Genomic DNA, 25,392 nt, shown 5'->3' with positions numbered 1-25,392 from the left:
ATCCAGCAGGACGGGTGTCCTCAGAAGCAGAGCCAGGTGGCACCTCAGTTAATCCTCCCATCGCCCCCAGGAAGCAGACACCACTGTCACCCCGACATCACAGGTGAGAAGACCGAGGCTCAAGGAAATCTGGGGGCTTCGGTAAGGCCCCAGAGCTGGTCGGGACCTAGACCCACTGGACCCCACGCTCTCTGCTCTTATTTATGTGACGATGCGAACTTACGTTATTATATAGCCGTGTATAACCGTCATGTAACCACAACTTGATCTCACTGTTTTGTGGGGGGAAAATACGCACATGGAAAAAGGACCAGAGGGACACACACCCAAACTCTAGCAGGAACTCCCCCAGGGGACAGGTCATGGATGACTGTTTCTCTTCGGGCTTATCTGATGTTACTAAATTTTCTACGAGAACAGGCATTGGTAAGAGAAAGAAAAAAAGTGCTTCTTTTGAAAAAAGAAAGGAAGAGAAGGGAACGGGCTTGTCCTGGGTGTTCCGGGGAGAGCGCATGCAAGTGGGCCCAGGTTTTATCTTAAAGGGCCCCTTCTTTGGCCCTCCCCCCAGGCCCCCCCCAGGGGCCACCGCTGCAGGCCTCGGGCGCCACGAGTCGGGGAAGAACGCCCTACCTTTCAGACTGGACTCCGTTCCTGAGCGAGCCCACGTAGATCTTCTTCTTGTCCACGGGCATCACGTCCACGTAGCCCCCGCTCTCGTTCCTGATGACCCCCGCGTGCACGGCTGCCTTACAGATGCTCGAAGTCTGAAAGTGAAAAAAGAGCTGTGGTCAGGGTCAAGGAGGTCGGGCCCCTGAGGGAAGCCCTACTGGGGGGTCAGCCATTCCTTGGCCCCCTGGTTTGGGGGGCGTTGACCATGTCGACCTCTAGGCAATGCCCACGACCACCTTGAGTCCTCAGTGGCCATTCCAGAGTGACAGGCATCATTCATTCATTTATTCATTTGTTGAGCAAATGTTTTCTGAGCACCTGCTATGTACCAGGCACTGGAGAAGATGAGGGGGACTTCAGCAGGGAACAAAATAAAGACCCTGCTTTCATAGAGTCGAGCAAGGCAGACAGGTTAACAAACACACAAACTAGCAACTCCAGCTAAGAAGAAAATAAACCCAGATCATGAGATAAAGTGACTGGGTGGAGGGGCTCTTCCAGAACAGTCCATCAGGGAAGACTGCTCTTGGTGGACACTCGAGCTTAGATCTGAATGACAAAAAGGAACCGGCCACAGCCACGGGAATATCACTGGGCAGAGCACGCCAGGCAGAGGCAGCAGCTTGTGCAAAGGCCCTGGGGTAGGAGAGAACTCGTCAAGTCCAAGGGACAGAAAGAGAGCCAGGTGGCTGGAATATGGTGAGTCAGGATGAGTGTGGCGGGAGAGGCAGGAGAGGTGACCAGGGGCCAATCACGTGGTGCTGTGAGGGCCACAGGGGAGTTTGGGTTTGCTCCTGGTGCCAGGGAGCTGCTGGTTTTTAAGGAGGGGCAGGATGTACCGTTTTCTGAAGTCATAGAGTAGTCCCATTGCTGGGGAATAAAACCCTGGAGTTCGACTTTCATTAGGGCCTTAACTTATCCAATAGAAAAACGGTCCTCAGGAGGGACTGTCTGAGGGTAATTCAGCAACAATTCTCAAAGGTGGGGAAACTCATTCAGAGGTGGGGCAGCTGGTGCTCCCGGAAGACGCAGGCTGCTGGGCCTGACCTGACCTGCTGACGCAGAATCTCCCAGACGAGGGCCAGGCGATGCTGACGCACATTCCAGGTTAAGGACCAGCAAGTAAGGCCCTCCTGCAGCTTCGTGATCCCTTCACCCGGCCTGCGCCAACATCCCACACCGGCCTCGGCAGTGGGTCTCAACCTTCACTGCGGCTCAGAGCCCCACGCGGCATCCTCGCTCAGTGACAACACCCAGCTCCCCTGACCTCTCCCACCCCCGCTGGATTCAGTTGCTCTGGGGCGAAGCTCGAGACTCAGCATCTTCAACACTGGCCAGGTGACTCTCAGGGGCAGCCGGGGCTGCACACGCGGGCGGACCTAATCCCCTCGAGGGGTGAACGGCCCCCTCCACAGGAAGCAGCGTTCACACTGACTCTGAGCTGATCACACACCAGGCCCGGGGCTGCCGGCCCTTCTACTTATTATCTCATTTAACGTTCCAATGAGATGGGTGACTTCCCATCTTACGGACCATAAAACATGAGCTCAGGAGGATTCAATGCCCTTGCCGAGGCCACGTGGACAGTTAATGGTTCAGTAGAAATTGCAACTGAGGTCTGGCTGAGTGCAAAGTCCATCCTTCTCTGGTCAGCAGAATAATGGCCCCCAAATGCGGCCACATCCTCATGCCCAGAGCCTGTGAACATGCGACCTGACGTGGCAAAAGGACACATGTGACTCAGTTAAGAACAAATTGAGATGGGGAGGTCCCTGGACTGTCCAGGTGGGCCCAGGGGAATCACAGGGTCCTTCGAAGGAGACAGGAGGGTCAGAGTCAGAGTGAGGCAGCACGAGAAAGCGTCCACCGGCCATTGCTGGCCTTGCAGAGGGGGGAAGGGGCCACAGGCCAAGGGATGTGGGCGGCCTCTAGAAATCGAAAAAGGCAAGAAAACGGATTTTCCTCTAAAATCTCCAGAGGGAATGAAGCCCTGCTGACACCTTGACGTCGGCCTGGTGAGCCCTGTGTTGGACTCTGCCCCCCAGAACCGTAAGGGAATAAATCCGCGTTGTTTTAGCTCCCAGGTTTGTGGTCATTTCTTACAGCGGTGGGAGGGACCCCATAGAGCTTCTAACCACGGTCTTCGAACAAAAACGTCCTATTAATTAAGCTCCTTATGTTTGATGACTTCTAATTATACAGAAAACAGAGTCACCAGGAGAATCACCCCAGTGGCAGCTGGCACTGTGCTCGACCGGGGCTCACGGAGTCAGATGCTCAGTCTGGCTCAGAAACCTGCCAACTTGAAGAGAAAAAATCAGACCCGACGTCTACAGGGCAGGAAGGCTGCCTCCACCCCGCCTTCATTCACGACCTAGTGATTTGTGTCCACATCTGTGTCCTTCCCGGGGGACTTACCCTGTGGACACTGTGTGTCAAGGGTGGACAGGCAGACAGGTCAGGTTAGCCATCCTCGTGTGGTGCATGGAGTGGAGGGCAGAGGCCACTGCTGACCGTGTCCCGAGTTTGAAAACTTCAACACCACCAAGGCAACAGGTGACCCAGCAGGAGGGCGGGTCTGGGCTTTGCTGTCTGTCCGTACCACCCCTCTGCACAGTACCCGGGTCACAGCAATGACCTATAGTGTGACCAAGGTCCCAACCGCTGGTTAACAGAGCCGGCACCTCCTTCGCGAAAAGAGCAAGAGAATGAAGAAGACAGACCGCGTATGACTCCACTTATAAGACTTATCAAAAGAAGTCAAATTCAGAGAAAGAGAAAGCACAGCAGCGGCCACCAGGGGCTGGGAAGGAGGAACAGAGGGGTGCTGTTCAACGGGTGCAGAGTTTCAGATTTGCAAGATGACAAACTGGAGATCTGTTGCACAACAATGAGAATATACTCAACACCACCAAACTGCTCACTTAAAAAATGGTTAAGAGGGAAATTTTATGTTATGCGTATTTTACCACGATGAGAGGGAGACAGAGGAGGAGAGAGAGAGGGGAGAGTTACCCCCAAGCCCAGGGGAGGATGCTTTTGAGAAGTACTCGGGGCATCCTCGAGAACGCTCAGCCCAGCCTCTGCCCCTGGCACAGCCCTCTGAGTCCCTTTGTTTTCCTGTCCTTACGAGTGTTCCTGGCCCATCCGTGTCTGGAAGATGTGCCCTGAGCTGTCCTTTGAATGGCACGAGCAACTCTTCTAGCAAGTTCTAACACCAGACCTGAGTGGATGGGCTGAAGTGGGCTCTCTGATGACACCGATTTGAAACACCCACTGGAGCGGCACCTGTTACAGCTCAGACCCCGCAGCCCGATCAGAGACTGCAGCATCTCCTCCTCGAGGGGTCCGCCCTCCAGACGGTCAGCTCCGGCCTCGTCCTTCAGAAACCAGGTCATTCCAGAGACGACGCTGGTCATGTACAAGAAGAAAAACTCCTTCACAGCAGAAGGCTCCACCCTGTCTGTTCCCTGGGAAGTTAATACTGCTGGTAACCAGGTGGAAAGTCTTGGAGCCAATACACACATTCCCACCAGAGCCTGGAGAACTGGGTTTCTTGCTTTCCAAGACGGATTCACCTGGAGCAGCTAAAGGCCAGTTTTCTTAACCCCGCGCTAACACATCTTGTCTCCTTCAATAAATACATTAAACGCCTGAGGGCAGGGTTCCTCAGCCCAGAGTGGGCTCCCCAGGGTCCGTGAGGTCCTGAAGTGGCCAGCAGAACTCTGTGAGCCCGCGGGGTCTGCATGAACACCCCTGCTTTCAGCCCCGATCACAGGACCCCCTCGGTCCCAGGCAAACCAGCACAGCCGGTCACGCTGTCTGCCCAAGGAAGCCCTTTTTTTTTTTTTTTTTTGCCTGGAGGAAGGATCCACAACTTTCCAGTTCTCAAAGGGGTCTGTGTCCCTAAAGATTAAGACGCAGTAAGTGTGCAGCCATCTCAAAGAGAAGAAGGGAGACTTCTGAAACGAGACGATCATTCTAGAATCCCTCTAGATTTGCCGTTAGCCAAGCTGAGCTTTGTAAACGAGCACAAACACCCTCATTGTTCTCCCTGGCAGGCGGAACCGGCATTTTTTTCTGTCTTTCTGGACACTGCTCGCTCTGCTGACCGAGTTACCAGAAGTGAGGCCCCCGGGGCGTTTCCACTGGAGCCCGGAAGAGGGGCTTGTCCCGGACGCGCCTCCTGCAGGCCCCACGTAGGGAGGTGCATCCTCTTGACCGAATGCCGCCAAGAGACAGCACGCTTCAGCTTCGCGCCCTGTGACGGTGCCCTCTCTGCCTCCCGTCCCTGGGGCGTTTCTGGCCACCAGTGGCACAGAAGCTTTCCCTGAGAACATCGAGCCATGGCTTATGAAAATGAAAACCTCACACCCACTGCCAGATCTGTCTCAGGCAGTGGGCCCAGTTCCCGTCCGTTATCAACACGCACATCTGCAACCGCTGACGTCCAGCAAACACTGGCTTTCCCTTTTCTCCCTCCTTCCACCCACAACTCTCCTCTTGCCGAGCTCCCTTCCATAAAGATACAAGCTCGCCGCTCTCTCTTCTCAGGGCCCGAAGCAACACAGATATCTGAACAATTTTTAATAAGTGTTATTAGCAGAGACGTGGTCTCAGGGATGCTGGAAACCAATCCTGCCTCCGGCACTTGTTGGCTGTGTGGCCTGGGATGGCCTATCTGAACCCCAGAGCCTCTATTCTCTTAATATAAAGTGGGGATCATCATAGGCAACCTTTTTGATCATTTACAAAGATGGTCCTGTCCTGTTTCACAGGGTTTGATACAGTAATATCCCAATAACCCCACAAGGCAAATATTTATTATTATTATTATTATTAATTATTATTATTATTATTCCCTCTTAACAGATGGCACATTGAGGTTCAGGGTGGTTAAATGATTTGCCCCAAATCACTCAGCTGGCACACAGCAGAGCCAGGACTGTCCCCTGAGCCAGCAAGATGTACAGTATTGTACACGGGACAGCAATAGCCAAAAAGGGCCATCGTGAAGAAGAAATAAGATCAAGGGCCGAAGGCAGGCATGCACACAGTCAGTGCTAAACAGATGTTAGTTAATAAGACAAATACCACCATCATAGTCATCGCTGTCACCATCACTATTATCAAAAATTCTCAAGGGACTGTCCTCTCTAAGCCAGCGGTCCTCAAAGCGTGGTCCCCAGACCAGCAGCATCAGCATCACCCGGGAACGTGTTAAAAATGCAGATTCTGTGGCCCCACCCCAGACTGTCTGAGCCAGAAACACTGGGGGTGAGGCCGGAATCTGTTGGAACAAGCCCTTGGGGGTTCGGAGGCACAAGTCAGAATTTATCCACCCACCCAGGGAGTCAGGAAGGACAGACGAGAGAGCCGAGGTTCCGGGGAGGCAAGGCCTGCCCATCATCCCACAAGCGGGAAAGGTCACGGCTGGGGCTTAAACCTGCGGCTTCTGACCCAGTCTGTGCCCTCTGGGCTCCACCCTGATGCTCTTCCTGCCTGCAGCTCCTCACAAAGTGCGGGGTCTGCCAAGCAACGCCCTCTGCGTGAGCAGGCAGGAGCTGCAGGCCCCGTTAGGCCCTTCGAAGGTCTGGAGACGATGCTCTCAAAACAAATCTCTTAGCTAAACAGACATTTTCCAAAGGCATCATCATTTCCCAGAATACAGAATGACCTAGAAACCACGGCCAGAAAAGAGCCTCTGAAATGGAGGTGGCTTTCTCCCCTCCCTCCTTCCTTCCTTCCCACTCTCGCCCTCTCTTTTGCTCTTTCTTTCTCCCTTCCTTCCTTCTTATATTTTCCAGAGAGCTGTTTAAGCACTGACTACTACAGTATCTTCACGTATGTATTCCTTCAACAAACATTAACTGAGCAATTATTGTGTAACAAGCCCTGTCACGAGCACTGTGGTTCCAAAAACTCAAAACTCCAGTGAACAAGTCAGTTAAAGACTGAGTATAGGCTTCCACCCACATCCCTGTCCACATCAATGTAATAAAGAGTGAAGGTGCATTTAAATGAAGCAGAACAGAGCAGAAGAACAGAGCCTAAGGCAAGACACAGCCTCATCTGTGTGTCACCTTTGCCATGTGCGAGCTGTGGATTTGCACAAGGCTATTCTGAGCCTCATTTTCCTTCTCTGTAAGATGGGGAAAATAATATCTAGAGATGGTGTTTTTAAACAACCTAAAACATAGTAAAAGGAAGCTTTATATTATTACTAAATTTTTATCTAGTTTTCCTTGCATTTCTAACCTTTTTTTTTTTTTTTTTTTTTGCTTTATAGGTTTAGCTGCTGTGTTGTTTGGTGCATACAGATTCAATTTTCATATTTTCATAAATTATACCTTTTGTGGCATTGCATAATGAATTGCACTGTCCCATTCAGTACGTTTACCCTTAAATTTCACTTTATCAGATAGCAATATTGCCACTCCTGCTTTATTTCTTTGCTTCTTCCTATTTGGCTGGAATCACTTGGCCCATCCCTTTATTTTTAACTCATTTTAAAATCAAAGTCTCTGTCTTTCAAGAGCAGACTTTGGTTCAGACATTTAGTATAACGACTTGCATACATTATTTTATTCCTTCATTAAACTTTCAGAATTCAATTTTGTCCAATAGTTTTTGAGACGAAAAAAGACGCACTTAAGGAGGAAAGAAAAAAGATGGGGAGAAAAGTTGGGCCAAGAAGGTTGCTTTGACCTTACAGAACTCAGTGACCTCGCATTTCCAGGAATCGGGGACAAACGAAGGCAGATGGAGGGAAAGATGGTGGTGGTGGATGGGGAGAGCTATAAAATGAAGACAAGAAAAGGCTGAGGAAAAATAGAAATGAGTGGAGCTGATCTAACCATGGAATTTAGATCCTGAAGATTCGCTGGGCTAGAAAATCCCAGTTGGGTCCTTCTCCAGAGAGGTGAGGCTTGGCAAGAAGACCGTGCGGGCTGTGGGGCAGAGCTGTGACCACATTTACTTCTTCTGGGCCACCATGTCCTTAAATTCTGGGTAACTAGATGGGACAGACTACGTTTGGGAGCTTTCACTTAAGAGAATCGGCTAAAGCTTCCTTGCTAAAGTAGGAGGGAAATGCTGAAGAGCAGACTCCAATGCCACGTGAGTGGCTTTTAACAAGTTGTAAATTTGTGTAATTTACATCCTGTGTGCTTCTAGGTTAGTGTGTACACAGCCAAAAGAAATGCAGCGAGTAGAGTGGGCCAGAATCTAGAAATGCATCAGGAGACCTGGAAAGATTATTAAACAGCTGGGGAAATGAATACGTATGCATGAAAGCTTACACATTAAAAACGCATGTCATCGGGGCGGCAGGATTCAATTCACCAAACTACGAAGACATCTGTGTAAGAGGAGGCGGAGCTGCACACACAGGCGCAAGCACTAACATCCCTACAAATGGGGAAACCAGGGCAACGGTGGCAGAAACGAGTGGTCCCAATTTAGCTGGAGGCACGGAATGAGATCTCAGGCTCCTGGTATCCAGACCTCGGAACATGGTTTCTGAGGTCCTAAGGGGCTTTGAGAGGTGGTCACTGAAAATGCCAGCATACTCACGTCTGCATAGATGTTGGACCCAAACACGGGAGCCCAGTAGGATGGCTCATCTTTGCAGTACGCCGAACAACGAACTCTGGAAAACAAGAAGCATCTGTGTGATGACTGTGATCAACAGAAAACAAACCTTCTTGACAAACAGCTGGCCCTCTCTTTGAATTTCAAGATCTGAGTATATAGATGAAAGGAAACTCTTTAAGAAAAAAACTTACCTTTCCCACCCTAGCAGTGGTAAAGATATTCTCCCACTCCTTAAACAGAGCATATAGAATTTAAAAAAACCCATACTACAGGATACACACAAACAACATGGCGAGTGGGAAGAAATATCTGAGAGAGGTGGGTATGAGATTGTAAGCCTGTACTTCCCCTTCTGGGTGTTGGCCAATTCCTACTGTGGGGCACATGATGGAGATTATAATCAATAGACTTTTTCAAAGGCCACTTCCCTGTGTGGGGGAGGAAAGGGTGGAGGGCCCTCACCTCTGTGAGTCACAGAACATTCCAGGGAGGGGGCCCTGATAACCTGAGGTAGAAAGGGTTAGATCACCGCTGCGTCAGTCGCCACACTGCCCCCCACCACGGGCAGAGCGGGGGAGGACAGCGCCTCAACTGGAAATGGGTGGACCCTAGGTGGTTCGAGAGATTCAAACCAGGAAAAAGCATGAGCTTTAACTAATAAAAGGTCTTTTGTCTTGATCTGGAACAGCACAAAAGGGCTGCAACCCAGGGACCAAAAAACCAAAATGGCAGCCAGAAGCCATCTGGCCCCAAGACAGGCAGGATTCTGGGAGGGAAGAAAGCCGGGCAAAGGAATTGAGCAGTTGAAACGGTCCAGGGCCGGGAGAGGGCAGGGGTGGGCGGAGAGAAAGAGGATGTGCGTGTGAGATTTAAAAAAACAAAAAAGAATTTGTGTAAGAATGTTCTTTCCTACTTCTTCTAGAGTGGCAGGCCAGATACTTATATTTTGGATACTCGTCCTACGCCAAGTTTTTCTTCTTGTTTGTTTGTATTTTCCGAAAGTATTTCCTTCTGCTTCTCTTTCATATTTAGGGAAGTTTACTAAAAGGTCGTTATCCCCACTTGAACATTCCAGGGAGATCCGAGTGGTGGTGGAGGCGGCCGGGGGAGCCGGTGAGAAAGCTTCAGGGGCAACGTGAGAGCCAAGCGGGGAGTCAGGCCCCTCCGGTCTCTCCTCACCCCACCCTCCTGGGGCTTTCCCTCTCAACCTCAAGGCTCTCCTCCTATTAGTTTCAAAATCAGTCTTTCTCTTCCAGGATCCATAGGCCTCTGGGCCCAGGATGAGGGTTCCCAGGATGCTACACAGCCCGCTTCAGAGAGGACCTCATGGGTCGCTCAGAGACAAGCGTTCCCAGGACATCCTTGAGTTTGTTGTGATGACTCATCCTCCAAAAACCAGCCAACTAAGGCTTGGGCAGACGCATTGAGACCTGCTCCCCAGACAGACGAACTGTGGTACATCCACAGAATGGAACACCACACGGCGACATGAAAGAATCAACCACTGATACGCTCAACAAGACAGAGAATCCCAAAAGCATTACGCAGAGTGAAAGAAGCCAGACGCAGAAGTCCACACGCTGTTGGTGAGGATCAAGGCTGCCCCAGCCCCAGGGAGGAGCCCAAGGCGCCCTGCCCTACATACCGATCTACATCATCCTCTGGGAAGCAGGGATGTCCTGACCTGATCCATCTGATTTGTATCCAAAGTTATAGGACCATCAGATACCCAGACCCCACCCACACTGATACCATTTTAACGACTTCTTCCATGATCTTTCCTTTGTCTTGTAAAGAAATAGCTCACATACCTATGCCTTATAAATTTAGCTCTAACCCTCAAGGCATTGTAGCTCTTCACCGCCCATGGGTCCTGTCCCCACGCTATTCTCTGAATAAGGGAGCACTACTGCCAGACCTTGAGAGTCCAAGAAATCTTTCCTTCGACTCCTCAATTCACTGAGCCCGCATCACTGTGACGGCTCCATTTATAGGAAATTCTAGAAACGGCAAAACTACAGTGACAGAAAGGAGATCAGCGGTTGGCACGGGCACAGGTGGGAGGTGGAGGGAGGGGGACCGACGACAAGCGAACTTTCTGGGGTGATGGAAACGTGCTCTGTCTTGATTGACTGCGTACGTTTGTCAAAACCCATCGAGTTGCATACTTCTAATGGCTGGATTTTACTGTGGGCAAATTATACCGCAGAAAAAGTCTGGGTTTTAAGGAGCTGATTCTAAAGTGATCCATAAAAACTATCCCAGATGGAGCAGAAGAATCAACAAGCTGACTGAGAGGGGACAAGCGGCGCCAGCTTCCAGAGTTCTAGATTGATCTAAGAGACCAAGAATGACAAACTCGAGGTCTGCACAAGGGAGCCGAGGAAGAGCTTAGTGGCAAAGGAAGTCACTTCTACATGCACAAGTGCTCTCTTCCTTGAGGCAAGGTCACATCTAGAGGGACAAAGCCATTTCCTCAGCTAAGCTCCCTAGAGCATGGCTCCGGGGTCTAGCTGCACCCTGGGCTCACCCAGAAGCTTCTAAAGATGCCGACACCCTGCTGGGCCACCCCCAGAGACTGGGATTTCTGTGATCTGGGCAGGGGGCCCCTGGAATTTGTTCTTTTCATGCCCCTCAGGCAATTCCAACGTGCAGCCAAGGGTGAGAACTAGCCGTCTCAGGGGAAGGTCTGGCGGGTCCTTGACTTTGAGCACGAAGCAAGTGCTTTCCTGGGTGGACACATAGTAGGGCCACATCTAGAACTCAGTCATGCCTTGCTGCCATGAGGTGGCCCCCAACCCGGCAGGGCGCCTTCTTCTCTTAGCCCCCCAGTTTGCAACACCAGACGCCGGTGGGCCTTACCTCGGACAGTGGGTCCCCGTCTTCACAAACGGGCAGAGCTGGGCGACGGTGGTGTAGCAGTCCAGGTCCTGCACTGTGGACAGGAGCACGTGGGGAAAGGGTCAGGTCGTGGCAAGCCTGGGCCTCAGACTACCGGCCTATGAAATGGGCTGCTGGACAACTCGGCCCTCAGGGCTCAGTGGGCCTCGAACAGACCTGGCAGGAGAACCCAGACCCAGTGCCCCGGCACCTCCCCCTGGGGCCACTCAGGGGATGAGACAAACCCACAGCCTGAGTGTCTTTACAGGGCAAGGGTGTTAGCACCCTCGCTCGTTTCCCATTGGGACCAACAGTTCTTCTCATTTGCATAGTGCTTCTCACTTGGCAGCCTTCCTCCTACTTGATCACATTGGATGCTCAGGTATTATTCCAATTATACAGATGAGCAAACTGAGGTCCGGAAAAGCTGAGCCCTCCCAGCCCGCTGGAGACTGCACAGGATGTGAGCGAGAGCCCAGGATCCCGACGCCCAGTCTAGAGCCCTTCTTGAGGGTCACGCGTTGTGTTCAAACAGGGTAAGAAAGCGGTTCTGTCCTGGCCACCTCGGCCCCCCGACAGCACGTCCGCCTCTAGTCCAGGGTTCGGCAAACTCTTTCTTAAAGGGCCAGCGAGCAAATGTTTCCAGCCCTGTGGTCTGTGCTGTAACGACTCGACTCTGCTGTTCAGCAGAAACCTGCCACGTGTCAAGGAATGGGTGTGGCCATGTGCCGATAAAACTTTATTTACAAAAGCAGATGGCAGGCAAGATGTGGCCCTGAGGGCGGCCAGTTGTAGGTCCAGCCTATCACTTGGTGGGGCCCGGGATCTACGTAGCAACCCAACAAAGGGGACTGGTCTAGCACCCGGGGACTGCTCTATAGCAAGATGCCAGGGAGGTCATTAAAATTAGGTTTGGATGCCACTTAAAGGCACAGACGTATCTTCCTGATGCATTATTATTTGAAAAAAATCAGGATGCCAACCTTACATAATTCCGTTTCCATTTTTTAAAGTATATCAATGTGTCTATCACCAATGTACATACTCTTAATACATAGGGAAAATAAACTATAAAGGTATCCACCAAAATGTTCAGAGTGGTCATCTCTGGGTGGTGGAATTCAGGTCAAGCCCTTTGTTCACATGCCACATACCTCCCCACATTTCCCTCTCTTGTCCATGGCAGACATTACTAATCTGTCAAGCTCTGTTTTCTGCTGAGCCCAGAACGAGGCCTCAGAATCCTTCTCAACACAATGGTCCAGGGACCCACTAGCAATCAACAGAAACTGATGCTCCTGATGCAGCTTCTTAGCTACTCCAGACCCAGGCATTACTATTTCTGTGACATTCGGCTGGGAACCCCAGGCCTGTGCTTCCGGTTTAGCAAACTAGGGCCAATGCTGAGTTCAGACATGTTTAGAAACCAGTTGAAGGACCTCTTTAAAGAACCCCTTTAAATAGTCTTTACAATGCTGCGAACGGCAACATCAGCCGGCATGATAAACATGAAATCAATAACTAAGCAGAACGCGATTTCCAGGGACACCCAAGAGACCCGGGTCCTATGGTCACATGAGAAAACACCGGCCAGCTTACCTTTCACCTTTGACACCGTGAAGGAGCTGGAAGACTTGTATTTGCTGTGAAAACAGAACGGTGGGTCAGTGCAGGCAGAACCACTTCTAAAAGCTGCCTCCTTATTGACAGCCTCGACCACAGATTTTCCTACTTGTTTCCCATCAGCCCGAAAGTTCTTAGAACATTCTAGAGCGGGATCTGGAAGGAGAACATTCTAGAGCAGGGCTCGTTGACCCTCTTAATGCCAGAACCCCGCTGGGAGCCTGGAGAAGCCTATGGACCCCTTCTCAGAATAATGACTCTAAAAGGCATACAAGAAATTTAAAAGATTAAATCATTTCTTAGTGATATCACCATCAAAGTATTGAAACAACTCTGCGTTAGGGGAACAGCGGGGCTTCTCGGCATTAAAAACAGAACCTAGAGGCGGCTGTCCTAAGCACTGTCACTTCAGAGTAACAACAGCATAGACCGCGTGTCGAGATGTTGGCAGCGAGTGGGTTTCCGCCGTGAGGCAGCCACCAGCCCTGCTAACGCCCCTCAGGTTTGGGGCCAACGTTCATGATGAGGAAATACTACATTTCAACGAGAGGTTAGTAAAAACAAAGCTTTAGTCTGCCCTGTGTTGATGTTCGGAGACTCCCTGGGTGCTAAAACGTGAAGAACATCACTCTAGAGGCAAACAAGTTGGCCACTGGAAGGGGCCAGAAGCGGCTTTAGGACAAGCGCCCAGCCAAGCCCACGGCGGTGTCGGTGTCTGTGCTGCGCTCTGTGGAGCCCGGGGCTGAGGTCACCCGGCCGACACCTCCTAGGACACCTCCTGCGCTTTCATTTAGACGTCCTTGCTCTTGGTTTTGTTTCCATAACTAAGACAAGAGGCAGCACCACTGGAGAACCAGACCTCGCAAAGGGGAGAGACTCACGGAGCTTTGGAAACGTTCTCAGTGGCCTCATGATTCGGACGGGACACGCTACCTCGAGACAGTCTCAGGAGCATTGCTGGGTGCGTCCCTCATCGCAGACCCTGCGGGGGTCACCTGACACGGGGGATCCCTGGCACGCTGTCCCACCGTGGATTAGTGGGGTGTCAGCCCTGGGTCCTACTGTGGCCTTCATTTATGAATGCCACCCGGAAGGGGTGAAGAAACTGGCCCAAGGTCGTGCACGGGGAAGAGGGAGAGCCATGTCGTTTGACCCCACAGGCCCCACTGGGTTCCACGATCCCAAGTCGCCTTCTGTCTCTGATTCCACCGACAGATCAAGACATGGCCTCCTGCTGCTCCTCAAGGCGGCCCCCCACCCCCAGAGTCGGAATGGGGAAGACAAGTGCGACCTGCCATCCACCCACACGCCTTACATGAAAAACATTATCTTGCAAAAAAAGTAGTGTATTTTAAAAATGAAAAGCCTCATTCTCAGGAAGTAAGAAAAAGTGCTGATTGAGAATTAGCCTACAAACTCAAGGATGCTGCCCACCGTTAGTGAGGGCGCGTCTGAAGACTTCCGGTGACTGGGAAGGGAGAAAAGGCAAGATTCAGAACTCAACCAAACTGAACACACATGCGTGTGCACGCACGCACACACACACACACACACACACTCACTCACATACACACTGGAATGAAATATGCTACTCTGCCTACAGGGGCAATTTCTGGGTTATGGTATTAAGGTCGTCTCTAATTTTTCCTGCTTCTTCACATTGTTCAGTACTTTTCAAAGTTTCGACAATACTTTCATAACCAGAAACAAATATTTTAAGGAACCCTGATCACAGAATAGTTACCTCAAAGACTCCACACCGTTTCGCTCAGACTTCACGAAAAAAGGGACCTTCCCGTTCCTGGTGACGTCCACCAGCCCCCCTTTGTCATCTAGGATGCCGTAGTGAATGGCTGCCCTGCAGATGCTGGACGCCTGGGGAGGGCGGGGGAGACGGAAAGTACCTCTGAATTCATCTCTGTGGCAATCTTTCTCGGAAATACCCGAGATGTCTGTCCTCAACCCACAAAAACCCAAAAAGTCGGGCCAAAGCTTACCCCACCTCTGCCCGAGACCTCTCACCATAACACGTCTTTGTTCCCGGGGCTGCTTATCTTAAAAAATCCATCCGCGTTGCTTTACCAGCTAAGAACGGTGACAGACGGCCCTTTCTCCCCACCCAGTGGAGCATGTTAACACTGGGGATGAAATGGAGACTGGCCTCCGTGAGGGTCAGCCCCGGATCCCAAAAGTGGCTTCGCAAGTCTGCGAGCTCATCAATACACATGGATCAGCTCTCGGAACACCGGGGCCCACAAGCCGTTTAAAGAAATATTGGCCACACTTACGCTTTCATAAAAGAGGGTCCCAAAGATCTTCGCTTTGCTGTTCAGGCAGCCTGCTGGGCACTGGTACCTGAGGGAGAAGAAAGAACATGGTTTTCAGGGGTAAACATGTTGATTAAATCGCACCATGAATTCACCGGGCTATCTTTCTTCAAGAGCTCAATAATTACCTATCGAAAAGCCTCCGTGACGCAGAAACCACTGTTTTTGAGCAGGTTGCCATTTACCCAGGATGAAGTTTATCGTCACATAAACGCGACTACCTACTCAATCTGACCTTCTTAGAGACGACTGTCACGTGTTTAAGATTCGAGTTGAAAGCAGAGACACGAATAGATGGACAATTCGCAGAAGAAAGACAAGTGGCTTCAAAGACGCCAAAAAAAAAAATCTTCAACCATCAGATATCAAAGAGGCACACAGCGAAAGGAGAGGCCATCTTCTAGGTGTCAAATTGCAAGGGTTTTTTTTTTAATAGAATAAAACCCAATGATGGTGTTCACGTTCATGAAAAAGTATAAGTGAATCCAGAAAGCCTTAAAAATTCATAACTCTTGATTCTTGAACCTCCCTTGTAAGCGTACATCCCAAGTCAAAAGTCAGAACGTCAGCCGACATGTTATTCCGACCGCTCATAATGACAAAAACCTGGACATAGGCCAGCAGGTGTCAAAAGAGGAGCCAGACATTCTCACGTAGCCGTACGTCAGAGGGTGATGCCGCCACCACAGATGGAGGTTTGGAGGAATACTTACTGACTTTGGGAAATCTTAAGTGAAAACAATAACCCACAGGATCACATAAGCAATATTAGCCTAACAGCACACAGAAAAAAGACTGGAGGGAACGGCCTCAAATTGCTGCCCATGTTGAGGGGATTCTGGGACGCGTTAATTTTTCTTTATGTTTTGTTGTTGTTTTCCTGAATTACTTACAATGAACAAAAATACCTTTAAAGTCAGAAAAAAAATCCAGTAGATGTTATTTTTGCAAAAGTACCACGTGCGAAAAACTGATGGCCCGGGAGGCAGGACAGCTCCCAGGAGAGAGCCGAGGGGGTTCCCGTGTTTGCAGCTGGGGCGGGTTACATTTCCCGGTTGAGGCCTCTAACAGTCTTCGCGGGCCGATCCCCGCCTCCTCCCCGCCTGGGGAGGCTCCCGTCTCCCCCCGGCTCCGGAACTCTTTCGATCCTGGCTGACAAACGATGTTCTCCAAACTCCGTCCTTCTTTCTGGCTGAGTGCACAGGGGTGATGCTCCTGTGACGACCTTGTGGTTCACACAGGCCCATCCTCACAAAGGGACAACCCTGGAGTGTTCTGAAAATCTCAGACCTGGAGTTTGCAGAGTGGACACCCCTTCCTGAAGACGGTGCCCAAAGACGGGGACCGTTACTCCACCACCCATCGCCGAGCCACATCCGGCTCATCTCACCCACAATCGACTGGCTTTAATTTGCAGGACTTGCTGGCTTCTCGCCAGAGGCTCGGGGGATGACGTGTGAGCCCCTGGAACGACCCCATCCTGGGTAGCTCAGTCTACATTCCTGCCAAGGCTGAGCGAGGCGTTCTCCTGGCAAACTGAATTCCAAATCCCCGTGGGATAAAATAGAACCCGCTCTCTTCTCTTTGCAGCATGTGCTTCAAACAAGGCCATTCGGCTTTGGAGGAGCAGATGCCGGAATCCAAAGGAGGACAAGTGAGGCCCCCGCACCGATGGCACGGCTGTCCTGCTGTGACCCTGACGTTCTCTGCATGAGGCTGCTGCACCTGTTGGCCGTCCGCTGCCAGAAAGAGCAGCCCAGCAGCTGCCCTGCCAAACCAGACTCGCTCTTCTTGGCAGACACTCTCCGGCTTCTGAATGGACAGCGCTGAACGACTCCGTCCGCTGGATGAATCCATTCACGTCCTGCAGGAGACACTGGCAGCGCTTTCTCCGGTGGGGCCCACTGGGAAGCGGGCCCACTCAGGCTCTACGGCAGTCCTGCCGGGTCTGCCAACGGCTGACAGTGCGGCTCACACGTGCCTCGCTCTGCCCCCGCCCTGGTCCTCCCTGCACAGCACTCCGGGCTGCCCTGTAACCACCTTCACACACAAAGGCGGGATGGAGCCCCCAGCCGCGCAAAAACATTGGTCAAGATCTCCGCGTCTCTAGCACATCTGGCATTCCTACACTTTGGGGATCCCTTTTGAACCAACGGCCTAGAGCATCTGTAGTTTGAGCACCTCCTCCCCAGTGGGGATGAAATACTTGACTGGAACACATGTCCAGGTAGGAGACCCAGAGCTTAGCCAACTCTGTAGGTCAAAGCTTATCCACTGGGGGCAATTTTACCCCTCTAGGGACTTCGGGAAATTTCTGCAGATATTTTTGGTCGTCACAACTAGGGGGGAGGGTGTTCCCGGCATCTAGCGGGTCGAGGCCAAGGATGCTGCTCGACATCCTACAGTGCACAGAACAGCGCCCTCCAGCAAAGAATCATCCAGCCCTAGATGTCAGCAGTGCCAAGGCTGGGGAACCCCGGTCCGGGCTGACAGAAATGGATCATCTTTGCGGGCCAAGCCCTCACTGAATGGTGGCAGTCAGAGGAAATGCTGAGACGTTGTGGTCAGTCTAATTCATGGCACGAAGCAAGCGGAGTTACTCCCCACTCAATCTGGCACACTTTTGTGCTAAAAGTACGGGGTACCATTTTTCCGTGGGTTTCTACCCAGCTTGGTTCTGGTGGCCGTCAACTGACTGACCACACGACCCACACGGCACAGCAGGTGCTTCAGGGGGCTAGGCAGCCGCGAGAGAGGGACCCGGCCGGGACCTTACCTGTTGCATGTGGACCCTTTGCACTTGTCCTTCAATTTGGTGTCACACTTGACAACTTGGGCTAGGAGAGAAACGCAGAAATATACGTCACGGAAAGAAGCAAGAGGAGGAGTCTGAGTCAGACCCCACCCCGACTCCAAAGAACTTTCTGGAACATTCTGGAATGCATGCCATAACGAGAGCAGGAGCACTGCCCCATGGCAGCAGGCCTCGGTTGTGAGGTTCGAATCCCAGATCCACCACTTCACAGTAGTGATGTGACCTTGGACACGTTACTTCCCCTCTCTGAGGTTCAACTCAGCTACAAATGATGGGATACGTACAGTGGTCGCTGTTTCTGTGAGCATTAAATGAGGAGGTCAATGTTGTCTTGGAAGGAAGCCTGGCACACACCGAGGGCCCCGCAGCCCCCTGGGTTCTGGAGAGCAGGACCTACAAGCCTCACCCAGACTGTGAGGCGGGACCGGCCTTTCTCACCTGTCTCCCCTCGCCCACACCGAGATGCCTTTGCAAGCTTTCCTTCCTCGTTTATTTGATAGGGACATATCAGAATCTGGGATTAGCGTTATAGTTTGACAAAAAGACATACATTATTTTGTAATTTTACATTATTTAAAAAAAACTGGGGCCAGCCCAGTGGCACAGCGCTTAAGTGCGCACGTTTCGCTTCAGCGGCCCAGGGTTCGCCAGTTCAGATCCCGGGTGTGGACATGGCACCACTGTGGTAGGCGTCCCACACATAAAGTAGAGGAAGATGGGCATGGATGTTAGCTCAGGGCCAGTCTTCCTCAGCAAAAAGAGGAGGATTGGCAGCAGTTAGCTCAGGGCTAATCTTCCTAAAAAAAAAAAAAAGAAGAAAAAGAAAAAAAACCCAGTGGAACGAACCGCTTTGACCTTCTGGACAAACGACAGCATCAGCGTATTTCCTGGCCAAGAAAGCTACAGAATGATCAAACAGGTGGAAATTCTGGGGGAAAGACACGGAGTGGCCCACGTTACCACAAAGAACCCTCATGGCAACCCTGTACTAGCATTGTGGCCCCAATTTTATGGATGAACAAATCAATCTCCAAGAGTCCAGTGACGTCCGAGTCACAGCCAGTATGAGGGAAAGAAGCCCTCTGAACTCTCCCTCAGGGAGGCCAGTGCTTCCGAAAGGAACCTAATTTCAGCCCAGGTCCCCTTGGAAAAGACAAGGTCTAACCTTAAAATACGTGCCTGGGGGGGGGGCGGGGAATGCCACCCAAGCACAACTCCCAGAATGCTTTTTTTCTTTTTCTTTTTTTGGTGAGGAAGATTGGCCCTGAGCTAACATCTGCTGTCAATCTTCCTCTTTTTCTCTTTTTTTTTTTCTTTTCTCCCTAAAGCCTCAGCATATAGTTGTATACCCTCATTGTAGGTCATTCTAGTTCTTCTTTGTGGGATGCCACCACAGCATGGCTTGATGAGCCATGTGTAGGTCTGAACCCAGGATCTGAACCAGCGAAACCCTAGGCTGCTGAAGTGGAGCACATGAACTTAACCACTTGGCCACAGGGGTGGCCCCCTGCGTGCTTTTGAAATGACTTAAAAAATACCACTTTTTAAAAATGTCTTCGGGTTGTGCTTTTGCAAACTCCACCCCACCCTGCTCCCCGCTGTTTGTTGACCTGGAGACCTCTCAGCCCGCCAGCTCCCCCCCACCCCACCCCCCAGAGCAAACGGGGCCCTTCCCGAGGCAGCTGGAGGGCAGGCGGGGGCAGGGGACGGAGCCGACTCACTCATGTAGTTCACCCCAGGGGTCTTCTTGGGCTTGGTGGGCCTGACAACCCTCGGCTGCACCCAGACGTGCTTCTCTTCAGGGACGGGAGCCACCTCCACCTCGTTCATCTCGTCCGTTTCGGGCTTTTGGTCGTAAGTCTCTTCTTAATAGTGGAGAGGGAGAAAAAGGAAAAATAACATACTGGGATTCAACCAAATGCACTTTGGGGCAAAAAAAGACCAATTTGGAAACTAAACTTGACTGAGGTTTGCTTCCACAAAGAGTCATTTCAGCGGCAAAGAGAAAGTGACATGTCAGAGCAGCGCTGGCCGGGCGGAGGTCCCCCAGCCCGGGTGAGGCGGCCGGGCTCTCACTCACTGCGCCTGCTTTGGACCCGAGAGCAGCGGGCCGAGCCGAGGCTCCAGGACCCCCCAACCCTGCATCAGCATCATGGTTTCTTGCCCCATCTCCCCCTGCACAGCCCCCTCCACCCAAAGCAGCAGCTTCAGGAAGCTGCCACATCCTCCGACCCCAAACCGGAGCTGTGTTCCCGGAGGTCCTTCCGGCCCCAGCTTTTCCATGGGGGAGGGTCTTCCCTGTTGACGTGCTCATTATGGGGCACGAAGACCCAACCCTCTGTGCTCAGTGCCCTTGGACCTCACCAAGCACATCCCACTCGCTTCTCCACTCCCGCGAGTCAAGATCTCTTAACCAACCCAACTCCTTTCTCCGCATGGAAGTTTCGCTGCCCAATAACATTGCCAGGAACACCCGGTTTAAAAAAAAAGGTTCATTGGGTCCCAATCTTTTTCCCACCCAAATATTATTTCTCCAACCATGACCATGATCCCTAAGTTCGAAAATATTTTAACCAAGCAAACTGCATTTACTTAGTTTATTTATCTTCCAGTTTTCATCAGGAAAGACAACTATTAACTGCTCACCAGAATCTGTCATCAGGCCACCAGGAGACCAAATTCCAGCCAAAGCAGAGCAAATACTGCTGTTTTAATTTGCTCGAGTGGCCTTATCAAAGGTGAGCTGATGTGCACGTCCCCTGCGGGGCCCTCGGCATCTTTACAGCACACACTCGCACCCCTTGCAGATGTCTGTGGCCAGAGCTGGAAAGCCCTGCCTTCTGAGCTCCTCCAGTGAAGACGACTTCAAGGGGTTTGGGTAAGAACGATTGCAAGGAGGACCAGTGAGGCCCCTCGCAGGCCTCTTTGTGTCACTGGATTAAAATTCAAGTCCCATCAAGTGTTTGTCAATCCCCCAGCCTTATTCCTACTTCCCCTTCAGAGCAATGATCTTCCTTCTCTAAGGGGCAGACCACGTGTCTCGTGTCTATGCGACGCAAGCATCCACAGGAGTGGTTCCCCGATGCTTTTCGAGGCTGGGATACTTGGAAGCTGATTCCCAACCCCACAACCAGGGCCCGGGCCAACCCAGTCCCCAGAGGAGAATGAATGGGATCTAAGCCAGGGGACCAACGGCAACCCTGAGTCCTGTTTCCATCCTTATCAGGACTCGTGGACCGCCGCGTACTGCTCCCGGGCAGCACATCCCGGCTGCAATTTCACGGCCACCTGCCTCTTCCACCGGCTGTAAACTCCCCGAGGCCGGGAGCCAGCCCGCTTCTCGTCCCCGTACACCCAGCTCTCAGCACACAGTAGCTGCTCAACGAAATTCACTGACTGAAGGATCATCGAAAACCCCAAAGAATTCTGTCTTTGAATTCTTTTGGGGAGGGGAAAAAAGTCCCAGTGCAGTTTAAAGACAATCAGGAAGGGAACTGTGAAAACACCATTTGCAGCCCGAAGCTATAGGTGGAATCTTTAGGAAGACCTGGGTTTGCAAGGCCGTGGGCGCGTCGGCAGGCTCGGGCTGCCCTGCCCGTCAACGTGGTGATTCAGCCTTGCCCTTCACTGAAAGCCCGAGCTGCCTCTGGAATAAGCTGGGCTTTCTTCCACTGGCCTTTCGGATTTTCATAGCTCATAATCGCGGCTTTATTTAGCCGAGTATAGTCTGGAGAAGCAGCCTAAAGCATTTGAGGGCTCGCTATTTAAGAAAACGGGCAGACGGTCCTCCCCGTCAGACGCACACATGAAAAGGCAAAGGCTCCCCCAGCGCACGGGCTGTATTTGAGCACATGCTAATTAAGGTCCCCCGTGGGGGCCAGCGCAGGCCTGGCGAAATTCGGCGCCGGAGTTCACAGCAAGGTGACCGTCCAGCTGCTGACCAGGGGTCTCGGGGCGCATCGCGTCGCTTACGTCATTCTGCAGACTCCCACCGGGTTCTCTGAGTGGTAACAAAGCTCACAGCTCACACTGACTGAACTCAGACCAGATGATGACCCGCCGGCTAGGCCCTTCCCTGGCATGCTCTGGCGTCATCCTCTCATGGCCCGAGGAGGCAAATGGGGAAACAGGCTCAGAGAGGCTAGGCAACCTGTCCAAGCTCACACAGCTGGGAGTCAAACTGCCTTTCCCCGAAGCCGGGCTGGAGGGCTGGAGACGGCTCTTACGGCCCATCCTTATCCCTGCGCCCTCTCTATCACAGGTCAAGGCTTTGCCAGGCACCCTCAGTAACACTTAAGGAGCTTACGCAGATAAGCTGCTTCCCAGGACACTTTCCACACGGTTAGCTAAGAAAACTGGGATGCCGGCCAGGCGAAGTTGGGCATTTTCCACCAAAAATAAAGAAACAAGCACAGAGGCTTCTCTGGGTGGGTAAGCCAGCATCTAGGGTATATTGGTGGGCATCTGTTCTTTTAAAACGACCCTCTGTGGGTTTAGGGGGTATACGTACAGCATGCAGAACACACCTGCTACGTGCCCCGGAGGCCCCACAGTGAACCGGCGGTTCCAACAGGTGATCGGGGTCCCAGAGAGTCTGGGTGCAGTAAGGGCATGGAGGCAGGTGTGCTGCCTGTCTGAGTAGTCAGGGAAGGCTCCCTGGAGGAGGGGTGACACCAGAGCTGTGTTTCCAAGGAGGAGAAGATGTCTGCCAGGTTCCTGAGATGGATGAGGGCCCCAGGCTGGGCGCAGGCCAATGGTCCCCACCAGGCGAGGAACGGTTCCGTGCAAGGTGATCAGTGCAGCCCTACCCCTCCGCCACCACTTCTCCAAGGAGCTAAAGAGCGTGTTGGTAAAGCACTGACTATGTGCAGGTTGCTGTGCCAGCAACTCACACCCTTGTCGCTGTGGCCTCCACGCAAATATCGCAGGGAAGGACCATTGTTGTCACTGTTGCAGACGGGGAAACTGAGACTCAAAGAAAGCCAGCAGTATGCTCGAGCACACACAGCAGGAAGGGCAGAGATGAGTTCGCTCTGCCTGCCCTTAACCCGGACCGCCCTGGGTGCACCCAGGGAGCCCCCTCCCGGAGGGGCCGATGCACTTCAAAAGCAGCGTTGTGACGTGTCAGGGCTGAGCAAAGAACAAGGGGAGACCCAGGGAGAAGCCCCAGCGGGCGTCCCTCCCTCGCTCCCCACATCAGCACTCAGGCTCTGAGCCTCTGGGGACAGTGGCCCCAGACCCGCCTCACTGGCACCCTGGGGAAGGGAGCTGACCAGCCTGCGCGTCAGCCTCAGCCTGCAGTCTTCTCTAGTCCTCCCACGCCCCCAGGGGTCGACACCATCACCCCCATTTTCAGACGGGAACACTGAGGCTCAGGGGGATGAAGTGACCTGCCCACGGGCCCACCGCTGGCAAGTGGCAGGTCGATATTCTTAAAGCCGGACCGTCAAACTCACTCTTGTCTCGTGAATCCAGGCACCAGAGGGGGCACAGCCAGGAAGATTTCACTAAAGATGGGTGTGGGGAGGCCCCTCTCCAAGACAAGGAGGCGCAGCTGGGAGTAGGGGACCCCTGCCCTGGCCTGTCTGCTGCTCCTCCCCGAGCCCACGGGCCTGACCCCACGGCCCCCTGGCAGGGGAGGCCCGGCACCGAGGGCTGCTCCCTGGCCTGCCCGGCCCTGCTGAAAGGGGCTTCTCAGCCCTCAAGAGGCCTGGTGATGCAGCCACGTGAAAACCCAGCTCGGCCACAGACACGTGGTCAGCCCCGTGGGCCCAGGTGTGCCCCTTCTGGGACGGAGCCGAGGAAATATTCCAAAAGGTGAAAGAGGCTCAGGCACGGAAAACGTGCATTATTTATAGCAGCGGAGAAAGTGGGGACATCCCAAGTGGCCGACACCACACACGCAGCGGAGTAGGCGGAATGGGCGGGCGGCCTCGGAAAGCTCCGGTCCCGGCCGAGCCCGGGCGGGGGTGGGGGGAATCATCCACGTTCACGACAAGTCGGGGAAGGATGAGAAAGACGTAAACAGGGGGCGGCCGATGGGCCGACAGGATGGGAGGGAAGGTGTCCAGCCTCCCGGAGGGACCACCCCTGCCTGGCCTGGAGCTCACAGTCATGTCACTTGTTTTCATTCCTTGTTTGTTGTCTGTTTTATACCAAACTGTGAGCACCCACGAGGGCAGGGCTGTGCCAGGGTCCACACTGCACGGGGCAGAAGCCTACCGTGGGACATCCCGGGGTGGCGCGGGTCCCCAGGGAGCTGGGGTCTGAGCCCCAAGTCTGGAGATGGGGCCCGGCTCATCACGCACACAAGGCTGCTGGGGGGGCTGCTCTGGGCGGGGAGGGGGCGCCCTGGATCCCTGTCTGGTTCTCCCCGGTTGTGGCAGCTGTTGGATGGCTTGCAGACCAGAGGGGAAACCCGTCCCCAGCGGTTTTTGTCATTTCCTACCTCGGTAACACAAGTTGCTCCTGCAGCCGCCTCCGTAGCTGGGCGGGCACTCAGAGCAGGGCCGGCCGTTTTTGTAGGGCGCTTCTCCAATCCAGTTCCCCCTGAAGACAGAGCAGAGACACCCATCAGGAGGGGCCGCCACCCGAGGGCCCAGGGCTGCGCCTCTCCTTTCCTGGGCCTCTCGGGGCCCCAAACCCAGAGGGGAAGAGGAAAGGGGTGCGCTGTGTCAGGGGGGAAAGGCAGCTGCCCTGGGTCCCTCCTGTGCACAGAGAGGCTGGAGAATTCTAGAAGAACCCCAGTCTGGAGCTACGACACGTCTTTCTCCCTGGCATCTTTGTCCTGTTGCGTTAGTGTGCGTGCCAACACCCCACCGGCCCCACATCGACCCTTTTGCTCCCCCTCCCACACCTCAGAACATTGTCAGCTACCCCCTGACCCCAGCCCCAACCACCCTGCACTAGAAAGCTGCTGGGACGCCTTTTAAGCCATTTCTCAAATGAGTAAAAGCCAGCATGTTCTAGGGGGTACCTCGTGATTACTGAGCTCTTACCCCATACCCAGCCCGGGTCACTCCACCCTTCCAACACCCCAGGAGGGATGGGCTGGAATTCAACCTTTTGGCAGAGGAGGAAACTGAGGCTCAGAGAGGTTAAGTGCCTTGTCTGAGGTCACACAGAGAATGAGTGGAGGGGCTCAGATTTGAACCCAGGCTGTGGGGCTCAGAGCCTTTGACCACACTCTGCTCTCGGGGCTGGACCAAGCTTCCTCGGGGCATCCCAGATGCCATCACCTCCCTCTGAAGTTCCCAGGCCAGGAAAACCGGAGGCCGCAGGCTGGGATTGCTGCAGGGGCCAGGTAGCAGGTGGTGCCAGAATTCCCAAGCCTGTCTCACAGCCCCTAGGCCTTTGGCAGCACAAGCCGGAACAGCGAGTGACTGGGGACCAGTCTCTGTGATTTGTTCTAGAAACTTCCTTCGTGGTTGCCCCAGTCATCCATTTGTTCACTCGGGAAGGAGATTTGGGGCCTCGCTGCCA

At 52.9% G+C, this 25,392-nt stretch overlaps 1 protein-coding gene across 1 annotated transcript in view; it reads right to left on the bottom strand.

Moving 5' to 3' along the window:
- The window catches only part of CRISPLD2 (cysteine rich secretory protein LCCL domain containing 2), a 64,892-nt gene that overhangs the window by 12,572 nt on the left and 26,928 nt on the right, over positions 1-25,392 (bottom strand). The window contains exons 6-14 of the mRNA XM_070612414.1: positions 24,359-24,459; positions 19,632-19,775; positions 17,872-17,932; positions 15,057-15,123; positions 14,513-14,643; positions 12,745-12,788; positions 11,128-11,200; positions 8,245-8,320; positions 631-764 (exon numbers count right to left, since the gene is read on the bottom strand). Of these exons, the coding sequence (XP_070468515.1) occupies positions 631-764; positions 8,245-8,320; positions 11,128-11,200; positions 12,745-12,788; positions 14,513-14,643; positions 15,057-15,123; positions 17,872-17,932; positions 19,632-19,775; positions 24,359-24,459 (831 nt within the window). The remainder of the gene's footprint in view (positions 1-630; positions 765-8,244; positions 8,321-11,127; positions 11,201-12,744; positions 12,789-14,512; positions 14,644-15,056; positions 15,124-17,871; positions 17,933-19,631; positions 19,776-24,358; positions 24,460-25,392) is intronic.

This window comes from Equus przewalskii, chromosome 3, assembly GCF_037783145.1.
Source record: "Equus przewalskii isolate Varuska chromosome 3, EquPr2, whole genome shotgun sequence".
Lineage (NCBI taxonomy): Eukaryota > Metazoa > Chordata > Mammalia > Perissodactyla > Equidae > Equus > Equus przewalskii.
The sequence above is the reverse complement of the archived record's forward strand: the minus strand, read 5'-3'. Positions and strand labels throughout refer to the sequence as shown.